This window comes from Chiloscyllium punctatum, chromosome 4, assembly GCF_047496795.1.
Source record: "Chiloscyllium punctatum isolate Juve2018m chromosome 4, sChiPun1.3, whole genome shotgun sequence".
Classification (NCBI taxonomy): Eukaryota; Metazoa; Chordata; class Chondrichthyes; order Orectolobiformes; family Hemiscylliidae; genus Chiloscyllium; species Chiloscyllium punctatum.
In genome coordinates this window covers 76580875-76607646 of record NC_092742.1, presented here as the reverse complement: position 1 = coordinate 76607646, position 26772 = coordinate 76580875, and the positions used below count along the sequence as shown (strand labels likewise).

The 26772-nt window shown below is 41.0% G+C and overlaps 1 protein-coding gene across 9 annotated transcripts in view; it reads right to left on the bottom strand.

The window, feature by feature from the left end:
- Nucleotides 1-26772, bottom strand: part of ryr3 (ryanodine receptor 3) — a 382820-nt gene that overhangs the window by 109252 nt on the left and 246796 nt on the right. For all 9 annotated transcript variants that reach the window (XM_072569064.1, XM_072569065.1, XM_072569067.1 and 6 more), the window contains 10 exons: nucleotides 25725-25803; nucleotides 19526-19615; nucleotides 17170-17307; nucleotides 15861-15926; nucleotides 11401-11476; nucleotides 10460-10583; nucleotides 6763-6878; nucleotides 4107-4174; nucleotides 2432-2553; nucleotides 1055-1104 (listed from right to left, as the gene is read on the bottom strand). In XM_072569064.1, coding sequence (XP_072425165.1) covers nucleotides 1055-1104; nucleotides 2432-2553; nucleotides 4107-4174; nucleotides 6763-6878; nucleotides 10460-10583; nucleotides 11401-11476; nucleotides 15861-15926; nucleotides 17170-17307; nucleotides 19526-19615; nucleotides 25725-25803 — 929 coding nt within the window. The remainder of the gene's footprint in view (nucleotides 1-1054; nucleotides 1105-2431; nucleotides 2554-4106; nucleotides 4175-6762; nucleotides 6879-10459; nucleotides 10584-11400; nucleotides 11477-15860; nucleotides 15927-17169; nucleotides 17308-19525; nucleotides 19616-25724; nucleotides 25804-26772) is intronic.

Here is a 26772-nt window from a genome sequence, read left to right as displayed (position 1 = left end):
GAGGAAGCTGTTGAAGTCCACATTGATGCCCTGGGGTTGAAGTGTTCTGAGGCGGAAGATGAGGCGTTCTTCCTCCAGGCGTCTGGTGGTGAGGGAGCGGCGGTGAAGGAGGCCCAGGACCTCCATGTCCTCGGCAGAGTGGGAGGGGGAGTTGAAATGTTGGGCCACGGGGCGGTTTGGTTGATTGGTGCGGGTGTCTCGGAGATGTTCCCTAAAGTGCTCTGCTAGGAGGCGCCCAGTCTCCCCAATGTAGAGGAGACCACATCGGGAGCAACGGATACAATAAATGATATTGGTGGATGTGCAGGTGAAACTTTGATGGATGTGGAAGGCTCCTTTAGGGCCTTGGATAGAGGTGAGGGAGGAGGTGTGGGCACAGGTTTTACAGTTCCTGCGGTGGCAGGGGAAAGTGCCAGAATGGGAGGGTGGGTCGTAGGGGGGTGTGGACCTGACCATGTAGTCACGGAGGGAACGGTCTTTGCGGAAGGCGGAAAGGGGTGGGGAGGGAAATATATCCCTGGTGGTGGGGTCTTTTTGGAGGTGGCGGAAATGTCGGTGGATGATTTGGTTGATGCGAAGATTTCTGATTACCAGTGGTACACAGGATTATGGGAACAGGGTGGGTAAAAGACATGGTAGTGTTCAATTTACCTTGGTCATATTGAATGGGTCAGGTTCAACAGACTGAATAGCCTACTCCTGTTTTCTCTGTTAATTCATACAATAGACTGGATTGGATTGACACCTACTATTGTAAGTTTGCTTTAAAATTAAAATCATATTTAATTTGCAATTAATAAATTAATGACGCTGCATCTCTTGTAAGCTTGAGGTGCTAGATTCGGATTCCATGGGCACATGAAGGACAAATTAATATTACTTACAGAATTTACCAATTTTTAATAGCAGTTTTCCTGCCCTTCCAATCATATCTACAGGCATGAAACCCACTGCTAAATTCATGGGCCCCTCTTTCTTTTAGGAATTTTGCACTTGATGCAATTGCCATCCATTCAACAAGTAAAAAGATTAAGGAGGTGAGAAGACTACTTACCGAAGAGAGAGATTCTATGCCTGACAAGAGCTGCAAGTTTGCAGAAAATACTAGAATAGAAGAGCAAAGAAAGAGAAACAGAAAATTATAGCAATATTCCACTACTGAGATATTAACAAAAAACAAGAACAAAAAACAAGAACTTCAGAGAATTACAATCTTAGCCTGGGGTATTTTAGACTTACATTTCCATGAAATTAATTTTGGAGTGATCATATTGAAGAAAGCTTAGAATACATGAAGTTCCTTGAGTCTGCTTCGTTCATATGTCAGTCGACCTTCATTTTCTCCTTCTTACAAATCAATTTTAAATGTAGTCAATATTTTCTACACTTGAAGGCTATTTTATCATCTGACTATTTTTATTATTTGTTCATGGAGTGGCAGCATCACAGGCTAGTCCAAAATTTATTACCCCTTTCTAATTGCTCTTCAGATGGTACGAGTGAACTGCCTTCTTGAACTACTGCACCTTCAGTTCCAAGGCTTTGACCCAGTGAAAGAACAGCAGCATAGTTCCCAGTCACAATAGTGAGGGACTTGGAGGCAAATGTGCAGGTCACTAGGCAAAGGAAAAGTCCAGCTGGCTTACCCTCTTGTTGGTTCTCTCACCGCCTGCCACAGTTTCGGCGTAGCAGCCTTTGGAACTCAATCATCTCAGCCAGTAGTGGCCACACAGAGCTATTCTTGGTGGTGGACTTTGAAGCTTGAGGATTCCCAGGGCAACTGCCTTCTGATTGGATTCTACTGCTCTGCCACCTCTAGTGGATCTGTCCTGCTGATGCGTTGGAACAAATCAAGGCCTGGTGATGATGGTATCTGGGACATTGTACTATTTGATTCGATGGGAATAACTATGTCCGTGAGCCCACCACCATCTTCTCAAGGGCAATTGGCAATAGGCAATATATGGTGGGCTAGCGAACAATGCCTACATCCCATGAGTGAAATTAAAGAATAGTCTGTGGGACAGCTCTCCTAATTTTACTGAGCCTTCCTTCCACAGTTCTGATCCAGCAGTTAGGGACACTTTCATTCTCACCCTTTAAAATCATTTCCAGAGGACACTCTCCTACATAATATAGAGGCATCTATCTCAGATGGTGCGGCTGTCATTTTCTCACGGCTGGAAGACCTGGTATTAGCTCTTGAGCCTTGACAGCACACCAGCCAAACTCAAACTGGGCAGTGAACTGGGCAGTAACCCGGTTACTCATTGGGCACTTGTAAAGAAGCACAATAGGTATCAGGCCTTGATGTGATATCGGTCAAAACCCAGAAATTCAGCCAATAGTGGGGTCCTCACCCTAAATCTAAAATCCAGATGCACAACAGCATTTACTATAAATATAGGTTTCAAACAAAACATTTTCCTACCTTACTATCATTTCCTTTTCCTTGTTGGATGCATACCCACTGCCACTCAGGCTCTTGGTTGGAGAAGATAAGAAGTACATACAGTGGTTCTTAAAATATTCATCAATAGAAGGGAGCAGAATCTGGAATAGAATTTTTTTTGAAGTTTCATTTGCTGAACAATGATTTTAAATTGGATGCATTTTGTTCAAAATGTTTTTGGAACTGTTGGCCAAGTACTCCCTTGAATGTAAATTCAATTCAGATAGTACAAACAAGCCAAATTAAGTAGCACTGAGTCATAGTCGAATTAAATTTACACAATTTTTTCCCGTAGGATACTATGTTCAGAAATTTAGTGTGAAGAATTGCTTTACATGTGAAAACTATAAATTTCATGATTTACTTTTCAAAGTGCGGAATGAGATCTGTTGCCTACATGTTGCAGTGAAACCTTCACATGGTATTTTGACATGATTGAGATTATGATAATAGATTTAATAGTATTCTTCTACATTTACTCTGCTTCATTCTGTTAATTGCATGCCCTGGCACATTTATTTTAACACTCTATGTTTCAGTCTGGTTGTTGCAGCCATAGTCCTTGTCAGCTGGTATCCTACTTATACTGCACTGATGGAAGTATAATCTTCCTGCAGGTTTACAAATGCACATACTCTCGTTGCCCTCAAACTCCTGAGCTCTTAGAAACAAAATGGGACTTTACACAGCACTTACACCCCACACGTGGTCAAACCTAAGCAGCACAGCTTTGCATTTCTCCAGTTAGGCTGGGGCTCTGCCCTGTAGATATACGATAACTTTATCATTGCAGTGAATCTAAAGTTGCATGTTTGACTGGCTTCGGTCCTACCATTTGACACAAGCTCCCTAAATCTGTTCTCTGTTCTTAAATCTTTCCTGTCCAATTTTAAAAGCCTGCATTGGTGATAAATTTCACAACTTCTGCTGCAATCACTCTGCATATTCCATCTTATGTGAATAAACTTGGTCATTTATTACATTAAGACTGCTATACTAGGGATTAACAGTACTTAAACCAGAAATGTACTGATGGGAATAATGTCACCAAAGCAGCAGTTTTTTATACATCCTACACTGCAATGCATTACATTTCAAAGACAATTTTCACAGGATCCGTCCTTTATAATATACTTGCTCGAATCACCACTTCTAATTTAACCATAGTAGTGTCAGAATCAACAAATACAAAAATGGTCTTCAATACCTTCATTAAACTTTACTGTCTCACTTTGATTCTCTTTCATCAATTCCCATTACTTTTCCTCAACTAACTTATCTTGCTTACTGTTTTTGCTTGAAGTTGTATTTTTAGTAAGTGACTAGATTGGCAAGGGCTCATGTCAACAATGTGTTGATTGTATGGGCTTCTATGGTCACTAAGATTACACAATTAAGAAATCATAGGATGGGTACAAACTTCATTTACTCTTGATTTGCAACAAAACCCTTTACATACAGCCCTGAGATTTGTAAAAACAGTAAGAACTTTCTAAGTTACCTTTAGAAGTTAAATATTTGAAAAAAAAGCAGCTACTTTTGTAATTATTCGTAACATTAGTAACTGGATGGTAGATTTTGACAAACCTGCAAGTCAATCAACTTATCTGGAAAAGGAAATCTTCTTTAATAAGGTTTTGGAAATGTCACGCACCTTGGCAAAAAACTTTATCTCCTGCTCATGAGGAGATTTATCCGCTTTACCACTACTGACAATAGCCTCTGTCAATACAAACACAGATTATTGAATCACAGCAAAACATTATGCAGAAATGAAACAGTGGAATAGATACAATTAACCTTTGAAAAGTATAAATGTGTGGTCAAATACTCTCACACTGAAAGAAGCGCTACTGACCAGCTCAAAAACTTTATTTATTTTGAATAAAATGTCTGTGAATTTTAAAGGACTTAAAGACTCTGCAGGCATTAGTGTAGACAAGTGCTCCATTAAGGTATTCCCCAAGTAGTTAGTTTTTGATCCAAGTTCTCCTATGAAGAAACAGGGCCAACTAAAGTGCGAAGGAGAAACAGGCTACACAAATGGTTCAGTACATATCCTTATAGTCAGCTACATAGCAAAATGATCAAGGGGCAGGCAACAGTTTGCCAGCATACACTCACAGCTTCTACAATTGCACTATGGTGAAATGCACCATATGAAGTACTCTAAATGAAAATTGAAAGGAGGCCAATTTTCTTCAACATTTGACAACCCACTAATTAAACTGTATTCTCCGAACACAGTCAGCATGTTGCTGTTTCGTTGGAGAATCACTAATTATGGATGAGAATACATATTTCCTCATCATTTTGATTCAAGGGGAAATTTCATAGAGAAAAAAGTTCCTTTTTAAACAAAAACTTGCAAATCAAATGCTCATTAGCTTAAACAGCAAGCATTTCATACCACAATAAAGACACAGCATTGATGATTTAATAATCCAATCATTAATTTCAGTTCAATTTTATATATTTTGCATCTGAAACCAATTACCAATATTATTATTACTGTATATTTTATATATTTGATTTGCCTTGGAGCAACACAGCAATGACAAGTGTCTAAATGTGTGGTGGTATAAGTTAATGACTGTAAAAGGGTTAATGTTGCAGACTATGCTAAGCGCCACTCAGGGTGATACCACACAGTGAGAGTGAGGAAATCCGGAAATCGATCTGGATCTCAAAAAGGACAAATCTATTATCTATATCCCCCCCAATAGTCTTAGTGAAAAAAAAGGTAAAGGTGCTATAGTCCTGCCAGACCATAGAGAGAAAGAGAGACATGACAAGTCGTGGTTTAACCGCAAGGTGACGACAGCTCAGGCAAGGAGAGAGATTGAGAAAGACAGTCATTCATGATAACCTCAGCTAGAGTGGGAATTGAACATATGTTGCTGGTGTCACTCTGCATCGCAAACCTGCATCCAGCCAACTTAGTCTTAGTAATAATATCTATTTAGTTAATATAACTTGTATTTTATCTCTTACAATTAACGATATCCTGTTAAGGCAAGAGCCTTTTTGTGTTAAGATTCAGTGATCTCAGACATTCATCTTTGACCAACTGAAGGGAAAAACAACACCATTCACCCAGTGTATACTACATGACAACAGCTTTTATTGTATAGCTTTAACCTATCATTGGGTACTAAAATATTCTTCAAAAGTATCACAGTGAAAACAGACTGGGCAATTTTAACCTTCCTACCCAATATAGATTATGTGAATATGCAGTTCAATTCACATCCAAGGTTGTTACCATCAGGGATTTGCCAATCTCACTTTGACCTGCTAAGTTGAGCAGACAATGAGCAGGCTATTTCAGGATGCTCGGGACAATATTATTTTTAAACCAATGCATGCCTGACCCTGCTGACTTCACTGAGAACGCACAGAGAATGGCCTGGGTGGGAGCCTGACGAGTAATGGCAACAGAAATAAGGAACAGGGCCTCAATCTCATTGTGTGATCAAAAGGCATTGCTATCTGGGTCCCTCAAAGAAAGTTCATGCTCCTTATAACAGGTAGGAGGTTAGATATTTTCTAATCGACCTGCTCAGACATGTTATTACACACATTAGGGACAGGCAGGACTTGGTTCAGAGGCAGGGACACTATTATTGCACCAGAAAATCCCTAGGTGGGAGGTTAAATTTTTATTACTTGCAGCCAGAAGTGCTCTTACACACTACTGAACTTTTTTTTTCTTATTACCAAATCACCTGTGGTATTTTTTTCATCTATTAATCGCCACTTAATTATCTGTGTTTTCCAATTGATTAATTTACATGCAAAGGCCATTAAGGGCAATATACCAGTGGAACTTAACAGAGCAACTGCTAAACCTCTCTGAGTTTATCTACAAGAGAAAGGTGTAATGACCTTAATGAGGCTGCTATGGTGCAGTAGTCGTGTCCCTGACTCTGAGCCAGAAGGTCTGAGTTTAAGTTCCAGCTACTCCAGAGGCATGTCATAACATATCTGGACAGGCTGATTCAATAAAAAAAACTGCAATGAGCTTAGTACTTAATAGTTTTCTGCCAGTAACTGACTGGTTTTGTGTGCCGCATGCAAAATACGGAACCAGAGTACAAATTTAGCTCTTCATATCAGTGTAACAAATTTATATTACTAGTTTTCTTGAACACTTTTAATAGTGATATGAGTCATTTGCACAATGAATATTTCTGTTAAGTGTAGAATAGATTAATATTTTGTGTTTTAAAATATAAATATTAGCATTGGAAGTGTTAATGGTTGGGAATTAGTGGTGGCTAAATATGATTTCAAATGTAATCACGTACCTAAATGTGCAATAAACTCCTGCGCTGAGTCGACACATTGAAGCACCTTTACTAAGAATTTATAAGCAAATCGCTTCTCAAAAGAGGAGGAGTCCAATTCCATGTCCTTCAGGCCTCTGTAAACACAAGTTCAAATCAGTGAGCTATGCAACTTCTGATACCAGTGTTCTTTGTCACGTTTTATTGGTTAGAGCTGAAAATACTAAGACTGTCCAACATGGACAATGAAATAGTGTTAATTGGGCTGAATTGTGTCTCAGTGACAGTGGGTGGTGGAGAAGGTGGGGATCAGAGTTCAGAGTCCAAGGGAGGCTGGCACAAGTTGTCCGTACAGCTCTCTGGTGCTGTCCCAGGTCTAGGGACTATTTCCAGGGGTCACCTGCCATTGGATTCTAACAGCCTGCTCCAATAAGGTTAACAGATAATGAAGTAGTTTACTGTAATGCCCTTCTCAAGGGTAATTTTCTCCTCATGTTTCAACTTTTCCACATTGAATGGTCCTGCATCCCACTCCAGGCTGTATCTTATAGAGACAACCTCTTGCCGGGGCATCCTTGGATGAAGTAGTTAGTGACATAACAGACACCATAATTTTAATTATGTTTCAACAGGACCCACAGAAAGGCTTCAGCAGGAGTGATTCATTCACTGTTATGATCCAGTTCCGGGTTAGTGTTTAAAAATACATCAAAGTTGTTTCCATTTTAAAACCAATTGTAGTAAAGCCACAAGATTTTACTTTGTTCAAAGGGAACATAAACTTTCACCTAAAGAAAATAAATAAAACACGCACTATTAACTTAACAATATGCTTTGTAAACATCGATGCTATGCACTTGGGTTTATCTTCTACTTCCCCTAAGAATTCTCTTACAGACACGTTAATCTTAAAAGTGACTAACCTCTGTCGGGGCTACCTATAATTAAAAAACAGCCTTTTGGAGAAACCTTTTCTCAGCTCCTACTATTCTCAGATGTAAAACTCATTTTCCCTCTTTTGATTGTAGACGTTTTAGTTTTTCATTCTCATTACTTTCTCAATAATTTCTTTGAACCTGGTTGTTTTGCAGTCAGATCCTATGAGGTCTATTGCAGATTTTTCCACTAATATCAAATGAGACAATATCCTAGCTTCTGTCCCTGAAGTATTCAAACTAGGCCTCATCCAACTTGCATGACGAAGTTGGTTTCTTATTCTGTTTTATAGCGTAGGTCTGTCTAACTGCCATTCAGTTCTTTCTGTGAGTGGCAAATTACATTTGGACCAAAGTGCAACTCAAACCCTCTCCCAGAGAGACAGAGGAAATAAATCAGTCAAAAGAACAGCTTTCCTAAACTTTTCCCATCTTGACGTTGTAGAGTGCTGCGGGCTATTCTTAAAATGACCTTTAGGTTAATTCCCCTGTCAAAGAATTGACCAAATTTGACACAAAACTGTACAGAAGTAATTTTTGTCACAAAGCAATTTTGCAGCAAGCTTTCTGGCCTGTTAGCTACAGTGCAGTCTGAGACCTAGCTGAGGAATTCTGCTTTGATAAGCCTGACCTTGCAGCTGCAAGATGTCTCTGCTCCTCAGTGCCATTCGTGCTGCTCCAGAGAATGATGTATTGTTTCCCTCTGTCCTTTATTGGAAATTCTAGCCAAGCTAACTCTGGAGTATAAGTTAATATTCAGTTTTGTAGACATTAAGAAATGCAGGTCTGGACAATTTATGGGAACCTCACGACTGACCCTAGGTTGCATAATTAATGGGCAGCGAGCTTATATTTTACTATGTAACTTGTAACATTCTGTATTTCATTGGAATATGTCGGGTTTTGTTTTGAACCAAGATGTATTCCCCACGGCCGTGATAAAGCTAGTTAATTGCTCAAATCTCATCTCCTGACTACTTTGTTTTAAAATGATTTGGCACAAGATTTATTTTTCCCCAACATTCCTCTAATTTACAAATTCTTCTTTGATCTGATGGAATTATATGGGATTTTCACCTTTTCCAGGTTTACTGAGTACTTTTAATTCAATTTAACTCTAACTTCTAAACAACATTTCACTGGATTGCAATTACTGCAAGGTAACACATCTCCAGCTTTTTAGCTAACTAATAATAATATACTTGCTGTTACATAACTTCCTCTCCTCTGTTCAGACCTTTATAACATAAACCTAAAAGTTATATTCCTAAAACTAAAGTTATATTCTTAAACATATAAACCAGTGACTAGATATTCAGAACATCATGTTCAGGTTCCTGACAGACATCTATAACCCAATTACTCAACTAATACCTGGAAAGGTATGGGTGAAGATTTGGAGGTGTTCATTTTATCAGAAATAATTGGCCAGGCTGGACCTCCATCCATTGGAGGTGAGAGGATTGAGAGATGATTTTATTTAAGACGATCCAGAAGGGCTTGACAGGATGGATGCTGCAAGAATCCTTCACCTTATGGAGAAACAGTTTATAAAAAAACAAGATTGAAGTGAGAAAAGAGGAAAAGTATTTCCTCTCAAAGCCATAAGTTTTGGAACTCTTCCCCAGAGAATTGTGAAAGCAGGAATATTCAGTACTTTTACAGCAGAGTCCAATAGATGTTTGAATAACAAAGCAGTGAAAAATTAATGGGGTAGGCAGGAATGTAGACACATCCAGATCAAACATGATCTTATTAAATGACAGAGCAACCTACTCTTGCTTCCTTTGTGTATGCTTGCATGTTTGTTTTTACCATTCAAGATGAAAGCCTTCATGAGCACCTCCATTTTGAGCCCTTCAGATCTCCCTCTTCTCAACTTCTCCTGGTGGGAGAGATGTTGCTATTAGGATATTGCTGCTCCTACCTGGTCTCTTGTTCCCTTGGTCCAGCCACTATCCTCAGGTGGACAAAAAATGCTCAATTGGCCAATTCAGAGACTGCCTCATATAAAGTTACTTGGGCAGGTGCACTGAGAGCACATGTTTCCAAAGTTGTGATTCCAAAGCTTGTAGAAAGATTCAATCTAATGTTTCAGATTGATGGCTCTTTGCCAAGTTCTGACTGATGGTCATCAAACTGAAACATTACTCTGTTTTTCTCCCTTCAGGTGCTGCCAGACCTGCTGAGTATTTCCAAATAATTCAGTTCTTATTCCAGATTTCCACAGTATTTTGTTCACTTTTTAATGTTTTACTGTTGATTAGTAAGTCACAAGTCAGGAATGTGATAGAATGTTCTGCACTAGTGTCGTTAGATACAGCTCCAATAACACTGAAGAACCTCAACACCTTCTACACTAAAGCAGCCTGCTTGATTGGCACACCAGGCTCTTTCAAGAGTATCTTCCAACCTATGACTTTTCCCATCTAGTGTCGCTCTTAGCTTTACATTTTAGATTGCTCAGATTAACAGGGAAGGATGTTGTGAAAGTGGTGGAAGCTAATACAATTAGAGCATTTAAAAGGCATCTGGATGGGTATACGAATAGGAAGGATTAAGGGGAATATGGGCCAAGTGCTGGCAAATGGGATTAGATTAATTTAAGATATCTAGTCAGCATAGACGAGTTGGACCGAAGGGTCTGTTTCCATGCTGTACATCTCTATGACTACGAGTCTATGACTCTATGTCAGCATTGTACTATGAAACAATACAAAAGCAAATTATATTTCCATTTTTATTTGCTCGGTTCTCGCATACAGGAAATATACATCTATTACCTGGAAACTGCATAACCATTCACTTGGAGGAACTTGAAGAGTTCATGAGCCTTGTCACGATCACGAGCTTTCTCCTTGGCAGTCAAAGTATCGTAAGGCATAAGTGAGGTTTGACTGCCACCACCTATTACAAGTTGACAGGTTGAAATACTGTGGTAGTTACTTTGCAGTTATCATCATGGTTTATTCACCAAGTATTCTGCCAGCAAAAACTAAACAAAAGACTGTGTTCTTGACCGCTATTCATACAGACATCAACAAACAAAAAACAAACTGAATGAACTTCAACAAAAGAAAAGAACTTATTAAAAAAACTTTACAGTGAGATCTGCCACACACAAAAACTGCATATTCAGAATTTTACAGTCAGTTGTTTGTACCAAGCCATTAACAAATTTTATTGATTCCAAGGAGGATTGCAATGATAAGTTCAGCAAAAATTGTTGATTATAAAACTGTCATGCACAATTAGACGTTTCTCCTTTTGGCGGAGTCGAAAACTATGGGACACAGTTTTAGAACAAGGGTGTTCCCATTTAACATGGAAATGAGGAATCTATTTTCTCAGTGCGTTGTTAGCTTTTGGAATTCTCTTCTCCAGAAAGCACAAGTGGCTGGGTTTTGAACTTTTTCAAGGGAGAGTTAGATCTACAGATGTGCTAGGGTTATGAAGGAGAGGCAAGAAAGTGGAGGTAAAGTTTAAAGGAGTCAAATTGCCTCCTTCTGTTCTTACTCTCACAGTCTTATCTCAGGTGATGATAATCACATGCAGTTTGGTTCCTCAGAGTTTTAGCATAGAAAGCATAGCAACAAACCTCCTTCAATACAATGCAATTGCTTAACATCCTTGCTTCCTTACCTCATGAAAGGGATCATTTAATATAAAACAATTCAAAAGTAACTTCATGGATAGGTACCCAAATTACTTCAGTACAACTCACCTTTACTTTCTAATTCTGCTTTTCTCTTCTTGGCCCAAATATTATAATAGTTTTCTGCCATAAGCTCAGTCATTACCTAGGTCGTAAATGAACAATAACAAACAATTTCATTGAATAAATTACAAATTTTTGTATAGACTTGGTGTGATAGTTTAAAATAACACTTTATAATGTATTGTGGTCAGAAAGAAAAAAAGACAGATTAATTCAGTGGCTCAGTGGTTAGCACTGCTGCCTCACAGCACCAGGGACCTGGATTCAATCCCAGCCTCCAGGTGACAGTTTGTGTGGAGTTGGCACGTTCTCCCCATGTTTCCTCCCACAGTCCAAAGGTGTGTAGGTTAGGTGAACTGGCCATGTTAAATTGCCCATTGTATTCAGGGATGCCGAGGTTAGGTGCCTTAGGCAAAATAGAGGGGAGGGGGTTGGGTGGGTTACTCTTTGGTGGCTTGGGTGGACTTGTTGAGCTAAAAGGGTCTGTCCCCACAATGGAGGGATTCTAGCTTAAAGTCTGGTTTCTAAAGAATACTGCAACAGTATATAGCTGCTTTAAAAGAAACATTTAGTCAATTTACAAAGAATAGCTCTTTCACAGGGTGTGAGCATCACTGGCTGGGCTGGCATTTACTGAGGATCACTCACTGCCCTCAAGAGGGTAGTGGTGAGCTACCTTGTTGAATCACTGCACTCCATGTGACATAGATATTCCCACGATGTTGATAGAAGGGAGTTCCAGGATTTTGACGTATACAACATTAAAGGAACAACAATATAGTTCCAAGTCATGATGCTGTGGGGCTTGGAGAAGAACTTACAGGCAGTGAAGTTCCCACACATCTGCTGCCTTTGTCTGACTAGATGGGAAAAGTCATAGGTTGGAAGATACTCTTGAAAGAGCCTGGTGTGCCAATCAAGCAGGCTGCTTTGGTGTAGAAGGTGGTGAGGGTCTTCAGTGTTATTGGAGCTGTATCTAACGACACTAGTGCAGAATATTCTATCACATTCCTGACTTGTGACTTGTAGATGATCAACAGGGTTTATGAAGTCAGGACGTCAGATACACACCACAGAATTCAATGGTAAGCAGACAATCACACTGAAGTATTCTCACAGATAGCAACCAAAAGAAATTATAAAAAGTGTGAAGGAAATGACAGAGATATAAAATGTGGAAATGGATTTTTTAAAAAAGTCAGAATACATACATTTGATAGCCCACAAATACAAAATAGGTTGAGCAGGAATATTGAGGTCATTAAGAAATAAGAATGAATTTAGTATTTTTTTAGCAACAGTTACAATTCACTTAACAAGATGGGCTGAATCTTACAGTTGTTCAGCTAAGCACAAGCTAGGTTAAGTTATTTAAAGGATTTCTCACTATGTGGCCTAATGAGATTTCTCAACATAGCTTACCAGAATTCCCTCATTAACTATCTACTCCATCCCCTTATAGCTTCCCTCATCCAGATCCTATCCATACCTTACCACACTCTGTTACCGGAACAATTCACCACTCCATGGATATCTGCCAAAAGGCCAGAATCTCTTGTGTCTGCATCATCTTTTAAAATCTCTTCCATCCATAGGGAAGCACTGCCAGTCCAGTGGTGTTCTGCACAGTTCCTGTTGCAAATGCATTGCCAGTCCAATGCAAATAGAGAATGTTGGTAACCTCATATGAAGGCAGGTACCTGGATGGTGATGGCGGATGAGTTGGTGCTGAGGTACAACTTCCTCTTCCCCCAGGATGAGAAGCGGAGAGCAAAATACCAAACTGTGCCAGCTGGTTCAAGGTTGCCACCCAGGTGAACACAGTCTCAGACATCTGGAGAAATTCCATGTTCTGGAGGAAGAAGGTCAATACTTTCTCCATTCCACCAGGGTAATTGTCACCACCTTCTCTCCAATACCTCACACTCACTCTATTTCTGCTACTGGACCTACACCTTAACAACTATCATGCTCTCCCACTCTCTCTATTGTCTGCAACATTTTCTCCACACACTCTCATCCACCACAGCACCCGACAGCACTAATCTGCATGCTTCCAGTGCTGTCCACCCCCTCGGTTGGGACAGTTCCCCACCTACACTGAAAATACCAACTGTGCCACCATTGTCAGCTTTCATAATATCTGCCGCTCTCTCCCTCTCATTTGAGGAAGAAAGCAGCCCCATACGAGGGCAGAATAATTCAAGATGGATGGTATGCTGCTTGACATTTGGCTCCTCACCCCTTATGTGGAAAGCATCTTGGTTCTGACCACCCCCAAGCAGCTGACTCACTATGGGCTGGTATTGGAGGCTGCACTTGATTTATTGCACCATGGTATTCTGAATGAAAGCTACCTCCCTTGACTCAGCTGAGGACTGCTGGAAACCTTCTTGGCTTTGTGCGTCTGTACTAAATGGTCAGGCAAGACACAAGTAAGATAAGCCTGATATGTCTGCCTGAAGGAGCAAAGTGCAAAAAGGCAAGGCAATGTAAGGCAGGGATGCTGGGAACATCCAGGTAGGTTCAGAATGAGTGAGCACCATGAACAGCAAGTGAACAGGCTGGAAGGTATAGCCTGATGCAGTCCACTGGGACTGGGACTGGGTCTGTGACCTGAGTGCCAGGTCTTTGCAGAAGCATTACAGTGAGAGATACCCATGCAACATCAAAGTGCAGAAGCATCCTGTAAATGGTTCAGAGATGCAGCATGAGGGTTTTTAGAGACTGGCACATGTCAGATGCTAATGTTCATGGATGTGAGTGTGTCTGTATGGCAGGTGCCCATGGACCATGCTTTGAGATGTTGGTGCCCAGTATCCAACATGTATGTTCTTTGGAGCAAGCAGTGAGCTGAGGTCACCAGGCAACCCGTTCTGACTTCATGGCAAGAACTCTCAATGTTTACATGTTCGGCATGTTTGCCAAGGTAGAAAGCTGCACCCTACTGAGGTGAGTTGAACTATTATTGAGGCATTTAACAAACAAAAAAAACACTATTAATTGGCAACTCACCACTGCCTCGGCAAAAACTTAAAAGATTCAGCAAGGTGCTCAGTGTCAAGAAAAATCTCTGCAGATGTCTGGCCTAACTCTGTCATGAATCATGCAAAAGCCCTCATTGTTCAGACCTCTGCATGATTCTGCCCAATGACTTTGGCAAGGGTTTTTACAGTGACTAGGAGATAGTAAGGAATGCAGATGCTGGAGATCAGAGTCGAAAATTGTGACGCTGGAAAAGCACAGCAGATCAGGCAGCATCCGCGGAGCAGAAAAGTGTGAGACTAGCCATGTCAAAAGGCAAATTTTCATCAGTGGAAGATTTCTACTTGTTTATACTCTTGGGCAGTTCAACAGTGCAGCCCAGGGGAAGCACGGCATTAATGATAGAAACTTCTGGATTTCTATAGAAACTGCATATTCTTTCAGGAGTTGCAGTTCAGATTCAAAGGAACAATGATGGTGAATGTGAATAATATCCCCATTATAACTACTGCAAATCCAGGACTTGGTTTCCCTGACAATAGTTTTATTGATCATTGAAATAGCAGAGTTTTACGTTTCTGGTTGTTAAGATCAGTTTTCAAAGAGATTTATTTTAATTTTTAATAAAAAACATCCTTGAAAGACATTTTTCAAAAACAGCCCACTTGTGGAAATACAGATTTCATAATGACATAAGCTTGAGAGTTCCGAGATTTTGATAAGAGCAAATTACTGAAAATGGTGGCATTAGAATCACATAGCACAGAAACAGTCCCTTCCGTCCACCTAGTCCACGCCAACCATAATCCCAAAGGGGAGAGATTGAGAAGGAGAATCCTTCACGTTAACCTCAGACAGTGTAGGAATTGAACCCATGCAGTTGGCATCAAGCTGCATTGTAAACCAACTTTCCAGCCAACTGAGCTAACTGACCCTCTGGTTACTGAGGCTTGACCAGACACCTTGACATCATATTTGATTCCAAATGCATTTCTGATCCCATATCCATGCCAACAGTCAGACTGTCTATCTCTACCTTTAGATTCATGAAAGGTAAGTTGAAGAAGATTGGTCAGGAGCACAAAGCAATAGCTAGGTCTAGACACAGCAAAGAGAGTTCCAGCAGTGAATGACCTAATACAGAGGTGGAATTATAAAGTCACCCAAAGATCCACTGCACCTGTTCTAATTCACTCTGGTGACATTGCATTTTTGCTATGCTTGCTGACCTACATTGGCTCCCGTGACACCACTAACCTTGGCTTTGTGAGGACTCCTCAGTGATGTAAGTACTTCAACGCTGCAATTATATCGCTTTGGACTATCTGCTCTTACACTTGTTCTAAGTCAAAACTGTGAACAGGTCAAGGGCCAGGGTGTCATAGTGAAACACTTATTGAAAACTAGTCAGCAAGTATTAGTTAATACTGAACATTTAATAAGTAACAAGAATGAACTCTGAGAAAACGTGACCAACTAACCTGATTCTCTCTGGACAGCAAAGCATTAGACAAGTCAACAGGAACAGGGGTGTATCCTCCTGAATTCTGCAAGAAATGATACAAGTAATTTGCACCAAAATTCAGAGCCATTTTCATTCTAAATTTGAATGATTTATATCAAAGCACCTGTATAATTACGACTGACAGCATATTTAGCAAACAAGCCTGAGCTATTCATTTTATTTCCGGTACTTGATTGTCACTGGAGTGAAATGCAGGCAATTTCAATGAAGTGAGATTTATTTGGCTCCATGGCCCCTGTGTTTGCAGGGAGATTGGTAAAGCTGAGAGATTGGAAACAGCCAAAGAACTGACTAAGGCTAAGGTTGAGGAATTCCTACTGAAGTTGACAGCAAGACACCATAACCTTTTCATGCCATTTCCAATGAGGTAGTCAGTCAAACTAACTGGCTGGGAGGCTGTGAAGGTAGAAAGACTAGTGATAGGAGGCGAGTGCTGCATAGAGTTACAGGCAATTGAATAGGCCATTGATGTGATAATGGTGTGGAGTCACCATTAGCTGGATGGAAGGAGATGGGGAAAATCAGAGTTTGTTAGGGCTTGGAGAGGAGTGAATGGTGGTGCTGACCATTGATCTTAGCTGCAGAGAAGCCAAGGAAACATAACTGCTTGTCCAGGCTCACAGTTCCTGTAAAAGGTTATTTTCCTTGTGGTGCAAGCATTACCCAATCCTTCCTCCCCACGGATCACATTTGTGTCAGGAAAATTTAAACTGTGCTCCCGATTGCAACATGGGAAGCCAAAGTTTTAAAAAAAATTATTGAAGTCTCGTGCCTCTCCACCCTGAGACTATTATGAAATTTGCTGCCGAACGAAGAACCACTAATGGGTCATAAGAACCAGAAAAGCTAGGAGCAGGAGTAGGCAATTCAGTCCCTTGAGCCTCATGGTCTGATCGCATCTCGGTCTCAACTCTACAAATGTTCATTGTCATGTTCTCAATTTGTTCCAAATCTGCTCGCCCTTCCTCCCTTGCCTGTCATGATAAAGTTCAGGAACAAATTCAGAATAGGCCATGGAAGAGTTTAGGAGAAAGTGAGGACTGCAGATGCGGGAGATCAGAGCTGAAAATGTGTTGCTGGAAAAGCGCAGCAGGTCAGGCAGCATCCAAGGAGCAGGAGAATCGACGTTTCAGGCATGAGGCCTTCAGCCCTTTCCTGAAGAAGGGCTCATGCCTGAAACGTCGATTCTCCTGCTCCTTGGATGCTGCCTGCCCTGCTGTGCTTTTCCAGCAACACATTTTCAGAATAGAAGAGTTTGACAATACCTGAGAAACTTTGCGCAATTTCTCACTTTCCAGGTGCTGGATCATGGCTTCACTTTCTTTTGTTCTTTCAATGTTCCAATTCAAAGCCAGCATGACTCGGAAAGATTCCTTGGCTGGCCAGCGGTAAAATTCTTTTTCCTGTGTTTGAAGAATTATACACATCACCTACTTAAGACCACATTTGCAAATATGCAGAATTAATTCTGAACATTTAACAATTACTCGATAAGTGACAAACTGTATTACATTTTGAAAATTTCAAACATCAAATTGTTTTGATGTCATTATATCATAATAGAAACAGATACAGTATTTTTAATAAGTGAATGTTTTTTCACACAAAATATCAGCATGTTCCAATAATGTATTAAATGTTCTAATAACAACTATTACAACACAGATGACTCAAGGTTAATGCACTGCAGTAAAGAATCATTTCATCTGACCACACTTCCAGCTATTTTGTCTACTATTGAACCAGTGAGGGGGTTTGGTCCAAAAGCCAGTAACACTAAGTCAAAAATTACAGATGTCAAAAGCATTTTTTAAAGATGTATGTGGAAAGGATTGAATAGCATTTAAAAATTTACAAAACTGATGTACAACTGCTACTGTCAAACAATTATCATTTGTGAGTCACTGAAATTGTTTTCATTACACTACCAACAAAGGTGAGTATGAATCTGCAAATCCTTCCAACATATGTGAACGGCAAGCAGGAAGAGTGGGAGGGAAGCCTGTTCATGTATGTGACAGAAGCAAAGTTGGACCCTGCAAAATGTGTTTTTTTCCTGGAAAAAGGTTTAAACAGCTCCCATCCACGTCCTCTCCTTGGCCAAGCTCATCCTCACTTTAAACAACATCTCCTTTAACTCCCCTCACTTTCTTTCAACCAAAGGGGTGGCCATGGATACCCACATGGGCACCAGTTATGCCTGGCTCATTGTAAGGTATGTGGATATTCCTTGTTTCAGTCCTACTTGGGACCCTACCCTCAAACTCTTTTTCCAGTCCATTGATGAAATCGTCAGCGTTGCTTCCCTCTGTCATCTGGAATTGGAAAAATCAATTTTGCTTCTAATTTCTGCTGTGCCCTCACCTTCACTTGGTCCATTGCTGACTCCTCCACTCCCTTCCTTAACTTCTCTGTTTCCATTTCGGAGTATAGGCTGGCCACCAATATCCACCACAAATCCACTGACTCCCACTGATACTTGAACTAAACATCTCACACCCTGCTTCCTGTAAAGAATTCATTCCATTCTTGCAGTTTCTCTGTCTCCATCACATCTGTTCTGACGATGCCAACTTCTACAGGGCACCTCAGAAATGTCCAGCCTTTTCCTCAATTGAGGGATTCCCCATCACCGTGGTTGACAAGGTCCTCAGCTGTGTCTGAGCCATCTCCCTCACTTCTGGCCTCACCCCTTCTCATCCCTCCCACAGCACCAATATGGTCCACCTGATCCTCACTTATCATGCCAGCAGCTCCCCGCCAAAGGATCCTAAGCCTCCATTTCTGCCATCTCCAGTGGGATGCCACCAGCAGACACATATTCTGTTCCCATCAATTGTCAAGATTCCGCAGGGAGCTCCCGGACACCTCGACCCACTCCTCCTTCACTTCCAATATTCCTCCACAACCCAATGATACTTTCCCATGCAATTGCAGGTGGTGTAAAATCTGCCCATTTACTTCCTCCCTCCTCACTATCCAAGTCCCCACAAACACATCCAGGTGAAACAACAATTTACTTTTCCTTCACTCAATCTAGTCTACTGTATTCACAGCTCACAATGTGTTCTCCTCCACACTGGGGAGATGCAATGCAGATTGGACGACTGCTTTGCAGAACACCTACATTCTGTCCACAGAAAAAGGTCCTAGTTTCTAGTTGCCTGCCATGTCGAAAGATATACAATAACCTCATCAGGATGATCTCAGCTGGCAACTCAATTTCAGGGATCAGGGAACTGATGCTCAAAGTCCACTATCATTGATAAAAGTAGCATCGACAATAATGCAAAACAACCAGCTGATGCATTAATAGATATATCAGAAAATTGGTAACATGCAAAAGTTAATTTATTCTTGATGTTTAATTTTGGTTAGCTGGGTATAGAACACAGCACTTCCAAACCAAATTATTGAGAAAGCGATGGAGGTAAGTTTTTTTTCAGTCTGACATGAAATGCACACTTTACTCAAGAGAAATGCCTTTCAATTACTTGAGTATTTAGGTGCAAATTGAGCAGAGTCACAGTGTAATAGCAGTACTGACACAGTTTAACTGTTGAAAACTTCCCTGCAATAACCATCTATTAACAGTACAAAGCTCCCATTAGTATCCCTTACCCTTTCTGTTAATGTTTTATATGGTCTCAGTAATGGATGAGTCTTCATATTTTCATTGATTGAATCACTGTATGTCCACCCATTTTGTATCTGTAGAATAAGAAGCACAATTATAGGTGCTGAGCTGAAACATACTCAGACGTTAACTTGTTGTTGATAATATTCAGTTGTCACAAGCAGTCCAGTTTAGTTATCAACATCCTTTTAAAATATTACTTGTGGATCCCTACTTTACTCCAGACATTATAAATCCTCAAATTTAAATTAGCACTCAATTCTTTTCCAGCAGCATTCTTTTCAACAGCCCTATCTTCAATGTGCATTTGCTTCTTCTGATACAACACCAGCTCTGACAGAACAAACATTCCCCACGCCCTTAAATCCAATATAAAATCCACAAAGACTATCTCAGTACAACACAACCCTCATTAGAATTTGATATTTATTTGGCTTCCAACATCTGTTCAATCGCAGTAAGATAATAGCAAAAATGACAGAAAGGATAATTTTATGACAGAAAAATGACCAGGGGTCTGGGTTTTACAGGAGATGACAAAAAATGCCCCCTTTTGAAGTAAAAGATGAAACAGGCCTGCTTTAGCCAGCAGTGGGACCAGGGGAACATGTTCCCCGTCAGATGGCAATTATCATGGCTATTGTCTGGGTTGCCACCACCTTAAACCACGCCAGCATTCCACTCCTTCCCTCACAACCAAAGAGCTACTAGCTCATTCTGTCTTGTTTTATTTAATCGTTTATGGGATGAGTGAGTTGCTGGCTGAGCCAGTATTCATTACCCTGTAGGGGCATGGGAACCTAGACTGTAGCTTTCGGGTGCAGGACCTGGAGTGTAGGGAGGTAAGGAACATGGCATCAATCTCAAAGGAGGGCGCCTGTAAACAGGAAAGTGGCTTGAAGCGTATATACTTCAATGCAAGAAGTATACGAAATAAGGTAGGTGAACTTGCAGCGTGGGTTGGTACCTGGGATTTCGATGTTGTGGCTATTACGGAAACATGGGTAGAACAGGGACAGGATTGGCTGTTGCAGGTTCCAGGGTTTAAATGTTTTAGTAGGGTCAGAGGTGGGGGTAAAAGAGGGGGAGGTGTGGCATTGCTTGTCAAAGATAGTATTACAGTGGTGGAAAGGACGATGGATGAAGACTCGCCATCTGAGGTAGTTTAGGCTGAGGTTAGGAATAGGAAAGGTGAGGTCACCCTGTTAGGAGTTTTCTACAGGCCTCCTAATAGTCCTAGAGACGTAGAAGAAAGGATTGCGAGGATGATTCAGGAGAAGAGTGAAAGTAATAGGGTGGTTGTTATGGGGGTCTTTAACTTTCCTGATATTGACTGGGAAAGCTATAGCTTGAGTTCCTTAGATGGGTCGGTGTTTGTCCAACGTGTGCAGGAGGGTTTCCTGACACAATATGTAGACAGGCCAACAAGAGGTGAGGCCATACTGGATTTGGTTCTGGGTAACGAACCTGGCCATGTGTTAGAATTAGAGGTAGGTGAGCACTTTGGGGACAGTGACCACAATTTGGTGACTTTTACTCTAGTGGTGGAGAGGGATAAGTATGCATGGCAGGGCAAGAGTTATAGCTGAGGGCAGGAAAATTATGATGCGGTGAGGCACGACTTAGGATGCGTGCCTTGGAAAAGTAGGCTTCAAGGCAAGGGTGCAATTGATATGTGGAGCTTGTTCAAGGAGCAACTATTGAGTGTCCTTGATAAGTATATACCTGTCAGGCAGGGAGGAAAGGGTCGTGTGAGGGAGCCGTGGTTTAATAAGGAATTGGAATCCCTTGTTAAAGGGATTTTGGCGGCCTATGTAAAGATGAGGCGTGAAGGTTCAATTGGGGTGATTGATAGTTATAAGGTAGCCAGGAAGGATCTGAAGAGAGAGCTAAGAGCAGCAAGGAGGGGACATGAAAAGTCCTTAGTTGGTAGGATTAGGGAAAACCCAAAGGCTTTCTATAGGTATGTCAGGAATAAAAGGATGATGAGGGTAGGAATAGGTCCAGTCAAGGATAGTAGTGGGAAGTTGCATGTGGAGGCTGAAGAGATTGGGGAGACACTGAATGAATACTTTTCGTCAGTATTCACTCAGGAACAGGACATTGTTGCCGATGTGAATACTGAGTCACAATTAATTAGAATGGACGGCTTTTAGGTATGTAGGGAAGAGGTGTTGGAAATTCTGGAAAGGGTGAAAATAGATAAGTCCCCTGGGCCTGATGGCATTTATTCTAGGATTCTCTGGGAAGCAAGGAAGGAGATTGCAGAGCCATTGGCCTTGATTTTTAGGTCCTCGTTGTCTACAGGAATAGTGCCAGAAGACTGGAGGATAGCAAATGTGGTCCCCTTGTTCAAGAAGGGGAGTAGGGATAACCCTAGTAACTATAGGCCGGTGAGCCTCACTTCTGTTGTGGGCAAAGTCTTAGAGAGAATTGTAAGGGATAGGATTTATGAACATCTGGATAGGAATAATGTGATCAAGGATAGTCAGCATGGTTTTGTGAAGGGCAGGTCGTGCCTCACAAACCTTATTGAATTCTTTGAGAAGGTGACTAAGGAGGTGGACGAGGGTAAAGCGGTAGATGTGGTGTATTTGGATTTTAGTAAGGGTTTAATATGGTTCCCCATGGTAGGCTACTGCAGAAAATACGGAGGTATGGCATTGAGGGTGAGTTAGAGATTTGGATTAGGAATTGGCTGGCTGGAAGAAGACAGAGGGTAGTAGTTGATGGTAAAGGTTCATCTTGCAGTGCAGTTACTAGCGGTGTTCCGCAAGGATCTGTATTGGGACCATTGCTGTTTGTCATTCTTATAAATGATCTGGAGGAAGGGCTAGATGGTTGGGTGAGCACGTTTGCGGATGATACGAAAGTCAGTGTTGTTGACAGTGAGGAAGGATGTGTCAGGTTACAGCGGGATATAGATAAGCTGCAGAGCTGGGCAGAAAGGTGGCAAATGGAGTTCAATGTGGGTAAGTGTGAGGTGATTCACTTTGGTAAGAATAACAAGAAGATGGGGTACTGGGCTAACGGTCGGATACTTGGTGGTGTGGATGAGCAGAGGGATCTTGGTGTCCATGTACACAGATCTTTGAAAGTTGCCATCCAGGTAAATAGTGCGGTGAAGAAGGCATATGGCGTACTGGCTTTTATTGGTAGAGGAATTCAGTTCCGGAGTCCTGAGGTCATGCTGCAGTTGTATAAGACTCTGGTGCAGCCGCATCTGGAGTATTGTGTGCAGTTTTGGTCGCCATACTATAGGAAGGATGTGGAGGCACTGGAACGGGTGCAGAAGAGGTTTACCAGGATGTTGCCTGGTATGGTAGGAAGATCGTATGAGGAAAGGCTGAGGCACTTGGGGCTGTTCTCATTGGAGAAACGAAGGTTTCGGGGTGACTTGATAGAGGTGTACAAGATGATTAAGGGTTTAGATAGGATTGACCATGAGAACCTTTTTCCACGTATGGAGTCAGCTATTACGAGGGGGCATAGCTTTAAATTAAGGGGTGGTAGGTATAGGACAGATGGTCCTATACTCTTTACTCAGCGAGTCGTGAGTTCATGGAATGCCCTGCCAGTAGCAGTGGTGGACTCTCCCTCTTTATGGGCATTTAAACGGGCATTGGATAGGCATATGGAGGATAGTGGGCTAGTGTAGGTTAGGTGGGCTTGGATTGGCGCAACATCGAGGGCCAAAGGGCCTGCACTGCGCTGTAATTTTCAATGTTCTATGTTCTATTTTCTATGTACCTGTTCCTAATTTGACTCGAGGGCAATAAACAGTCACCCACATTGCTGAGAGTCTCATGTAGGCCAGACCAAGTAAGGATTAGAGACAAAAAAAACTGCAGCTGCTGGAATGCAAAGTAGACAAGCAGGAGGCTGGAAGAACACAGCAAGCCAGGCAACATCAGGAGGTGCAGAAGTCGTGGTTTCGGGTGTAACCCTTCTTCAGGACTTGAAGAGTTACATCCGAAAGGTCAACTTCTCATCCTCCTGATGCTGCCTAGCTTGCTGTGTTCTTCCAGCCTCCTGCCTGTTTACTTTAGACCCGGTAAGGATGACAGTTTCCTTCCCTAAAGAATATTAATGAATCAGATGGGTTTTTCCAATAATTGACAATTATTAGACTCATCATTAGACTCTTAATTCTGGATCTTTTTTATTGAGTTCATAATCCACTATCTGCCATATCAGGATTTGAACCCAGTTTCCCAGAACGTTCCCAGTGATAATACCACAGGGCTGTTGCTTTCCCGCATTCACAATATGACAGTACCTCTAGCTGGGTATCCACAATAAAGGGCTGTTGGTTTGGGAAGGCCAAGAACAGGCAAGAGTATGCTCTATTAATTGACAGGCGTGGGAAGGGTGGCAGGAGTAGGGCCAAGCAGTTGGGAGGCACAGATAGCAAAGATGCAGCTGGGTCAGCCATTGCCAATGTGGGACCCCTCCCTGTGACACAGAGGGGCCAAAATTGAGGGCGACCCTCATCCCCAGAACCTGCTCGGAGGTCGTCAGGTTTCACAGAATTTTCTACCCATACAAGACAGACAGTAGGCATATAATGTCTGGAGAGATAAGTTATAGTCTTTAATTAGTCACTTAAGAGGCTGAATTGGGTTTCTGGCAGGTATTTTCTGGCTTCTGCTTTTCAGCAGTTGGCAAAATAGCATATCGCTAGGTGAATGTTTGGCACACCCTGCCTGCAATAATTTGCCAGCCTTCCCACTTGTCAGCATTACAAAAGAGCCAATTAAATTCCAGCCCAGATTACAAATTTGGAGTTGCTGTAAACATTTTCTCAGGTATAATGGAGCAGCCAATTCCCATTAGCATCTTTCTTCAATGCAAGTTGACTCATGAGGCGTGATACACTATTGGATGATAATATAGTCCAGGGTCACAATACAGCTCCAGTATTAGTGCCACAATGTATATGCTTCTACAATTTCTCCAGAGATAGACTGAGCAAACACCTAGTGAACCACAATGTACTCTGAACTGATAAACTGCTTTTTTTCACAAGAACAGCAATCACGATCAAACTCTCTTAGCGAAACTTGTGAGATCCTGAAAGGTCTTAACATGATGGACAATGAAAGGCTGTTTCCCCTGGACGCAAAGGGGTACCAGGTGACACAGTTTAAAAATAAGATCTATCCTGTTTAATATAAGGATGATTTTTTTATTAACCTCTCAGAGGTTGCGTGTGTATAGAACTCTCTTCCCTAGAGACTAATGGAGAAAGGGTCATTGAATATTCTTAAGGTAGACTAGATTCTTGACTAATAAGGGAGGTAGAAGCTATGAGGGCTAGGCAGGAACATGGAGTTGAGGTGATAATCAGCTCAGTGAGATCTTCTTGAATGGCAGTGCAGACCAAGAGTCTAAATGGCCTACATCTCTTCTTAATTTGTATGGTTGCATGCTCATTCAAAACAGCCCACTCATCCTCATGTAATAATATAAAAATAATGCTCATACCAATCTTTCCAGGTGAACCAATAGTTCAACTTGCTTGACTTTAATCGATAGCTTCTAAATGTCTATTTTATTCTCCACCCTTTCTTAAACACTAACTACCACTACCTTTGTTTCCAGTTTTATTATTATTTCTGTTCACAGCTCAAAAGGAATCAAAGGCTTTGCCACTTAACATTGATTTGTCAATATTTCTCTGACATAACAATTTTTCACTCTCTATGTCTTTTGTTACATGTCATTTTTGTTATGTCATCTCTCCCACATTTTATACACTCTCTTCCTTTCCCTGATGTATTGCTGAGAAAAGACACATTTTGTCAAAATTTTATATCTTGTGCTCATCAGGTCAATTCAGAGTCAGAGTCAATACCCCAGTTTAAAATTTAAAGAAGGTTGGGAATTAACTTCGCATTATTATTAACTGGTGCAATATCCTTGGAAAATGTCCTTCAGAGTCCACTTATCAACCAACCAGCACACTTCTCTCACACAGTATCAAGGGTGTGAGGTATTGATCATTGCTGAGGAAAGTTACTGATTATTTGTTATTTTACATTCTTTAGAGAAAACAACCATTCACAGCGTATGAATCACCTGTCATTTAGGTACCTTTATTGTTAATGATTAAGGAAGCTCCTTTCCAATTCTTTTGACTAATAAAATATGCTTAAAGATAAAAAAAACCTGAATCATTACCTTTTCAAATGCCCACTTCTCATGTAGATGCTCTGCATATTTATTGACAATATACTCCAACTTCTCTGGAATTGAAATACTGGAACAAATCAGAAAAACTATTTCAAAGGGTCCACTTTTAATGTTTAAAAATGTTTCGAAACACTTTATCAACAAATGTCTATCAAAAAGCAGATTTAAAATCATTCAATAACTATTTGCAATTAAAAGAGTGAAAGACTATCAAATTTGGCTAAGAACTATTCTGCTTTGAATATTTTCTGCTTATAACTTTTTTTTGCTAGTGGGCTGCAAATAGAATTATGGAGATGTACAGCACAGAAACCAACCCTTCAGTCCAACTTGCCCATGCCGACTAGATATCCTAAAGTCATGTTAGTCCCATTTGCCAGCCTTTGGCCCATATCCTTCTAGACATTTCCTACTCATATACCCATCCAGATACTTTTTAAATGTTGTAATCGTATCAGCCTCCACCACTATTTGGATATTTGAGACTGACTCAGCTGACTTGAAGAGGTGTTCTGAAGCATCACAGGAGCTGAAACATTAACTCTCCATTTTCTCTCCATGGATGCTGCTGGACCTGCTGAGCTTCTCTGGTAATTTCTGTTTTCATTTCTGAATGCCAGCATTCTCAGTTCTTGGTTCTATTATAGATACATTTTTGTTAAGCAAAGGATTATAGGTATTGCGTTCAGTTCTGGCCTTCCTAATATAAGAAAGATGTTGTCAAATTTGTAAGTGTACAGAAAAGAGTTGCAAGGATGTTGCCAGGGTTGGAGGGTTTGAGTGAAAGAGATAGACTAAATAGGCTGGGGCTATTTTCCATGGAGTATCAGGGGCAGAGGTTTATAAAATCATGAGGGACATGGACTGGGTATATAGTCAAGGTCTTTTTCCCAGGTTAGGGGAGACCAAAACTAGAGGGCATAGATTTAAGGTGAGGGGGGAAAAATTTAAAAGGGACCTAAGGGACAACCTTTTCACACAGAAGGTGTTGCGTGCATGGAATACACTGCCCTCTAGTTTTGGTCTCCTCAAATCT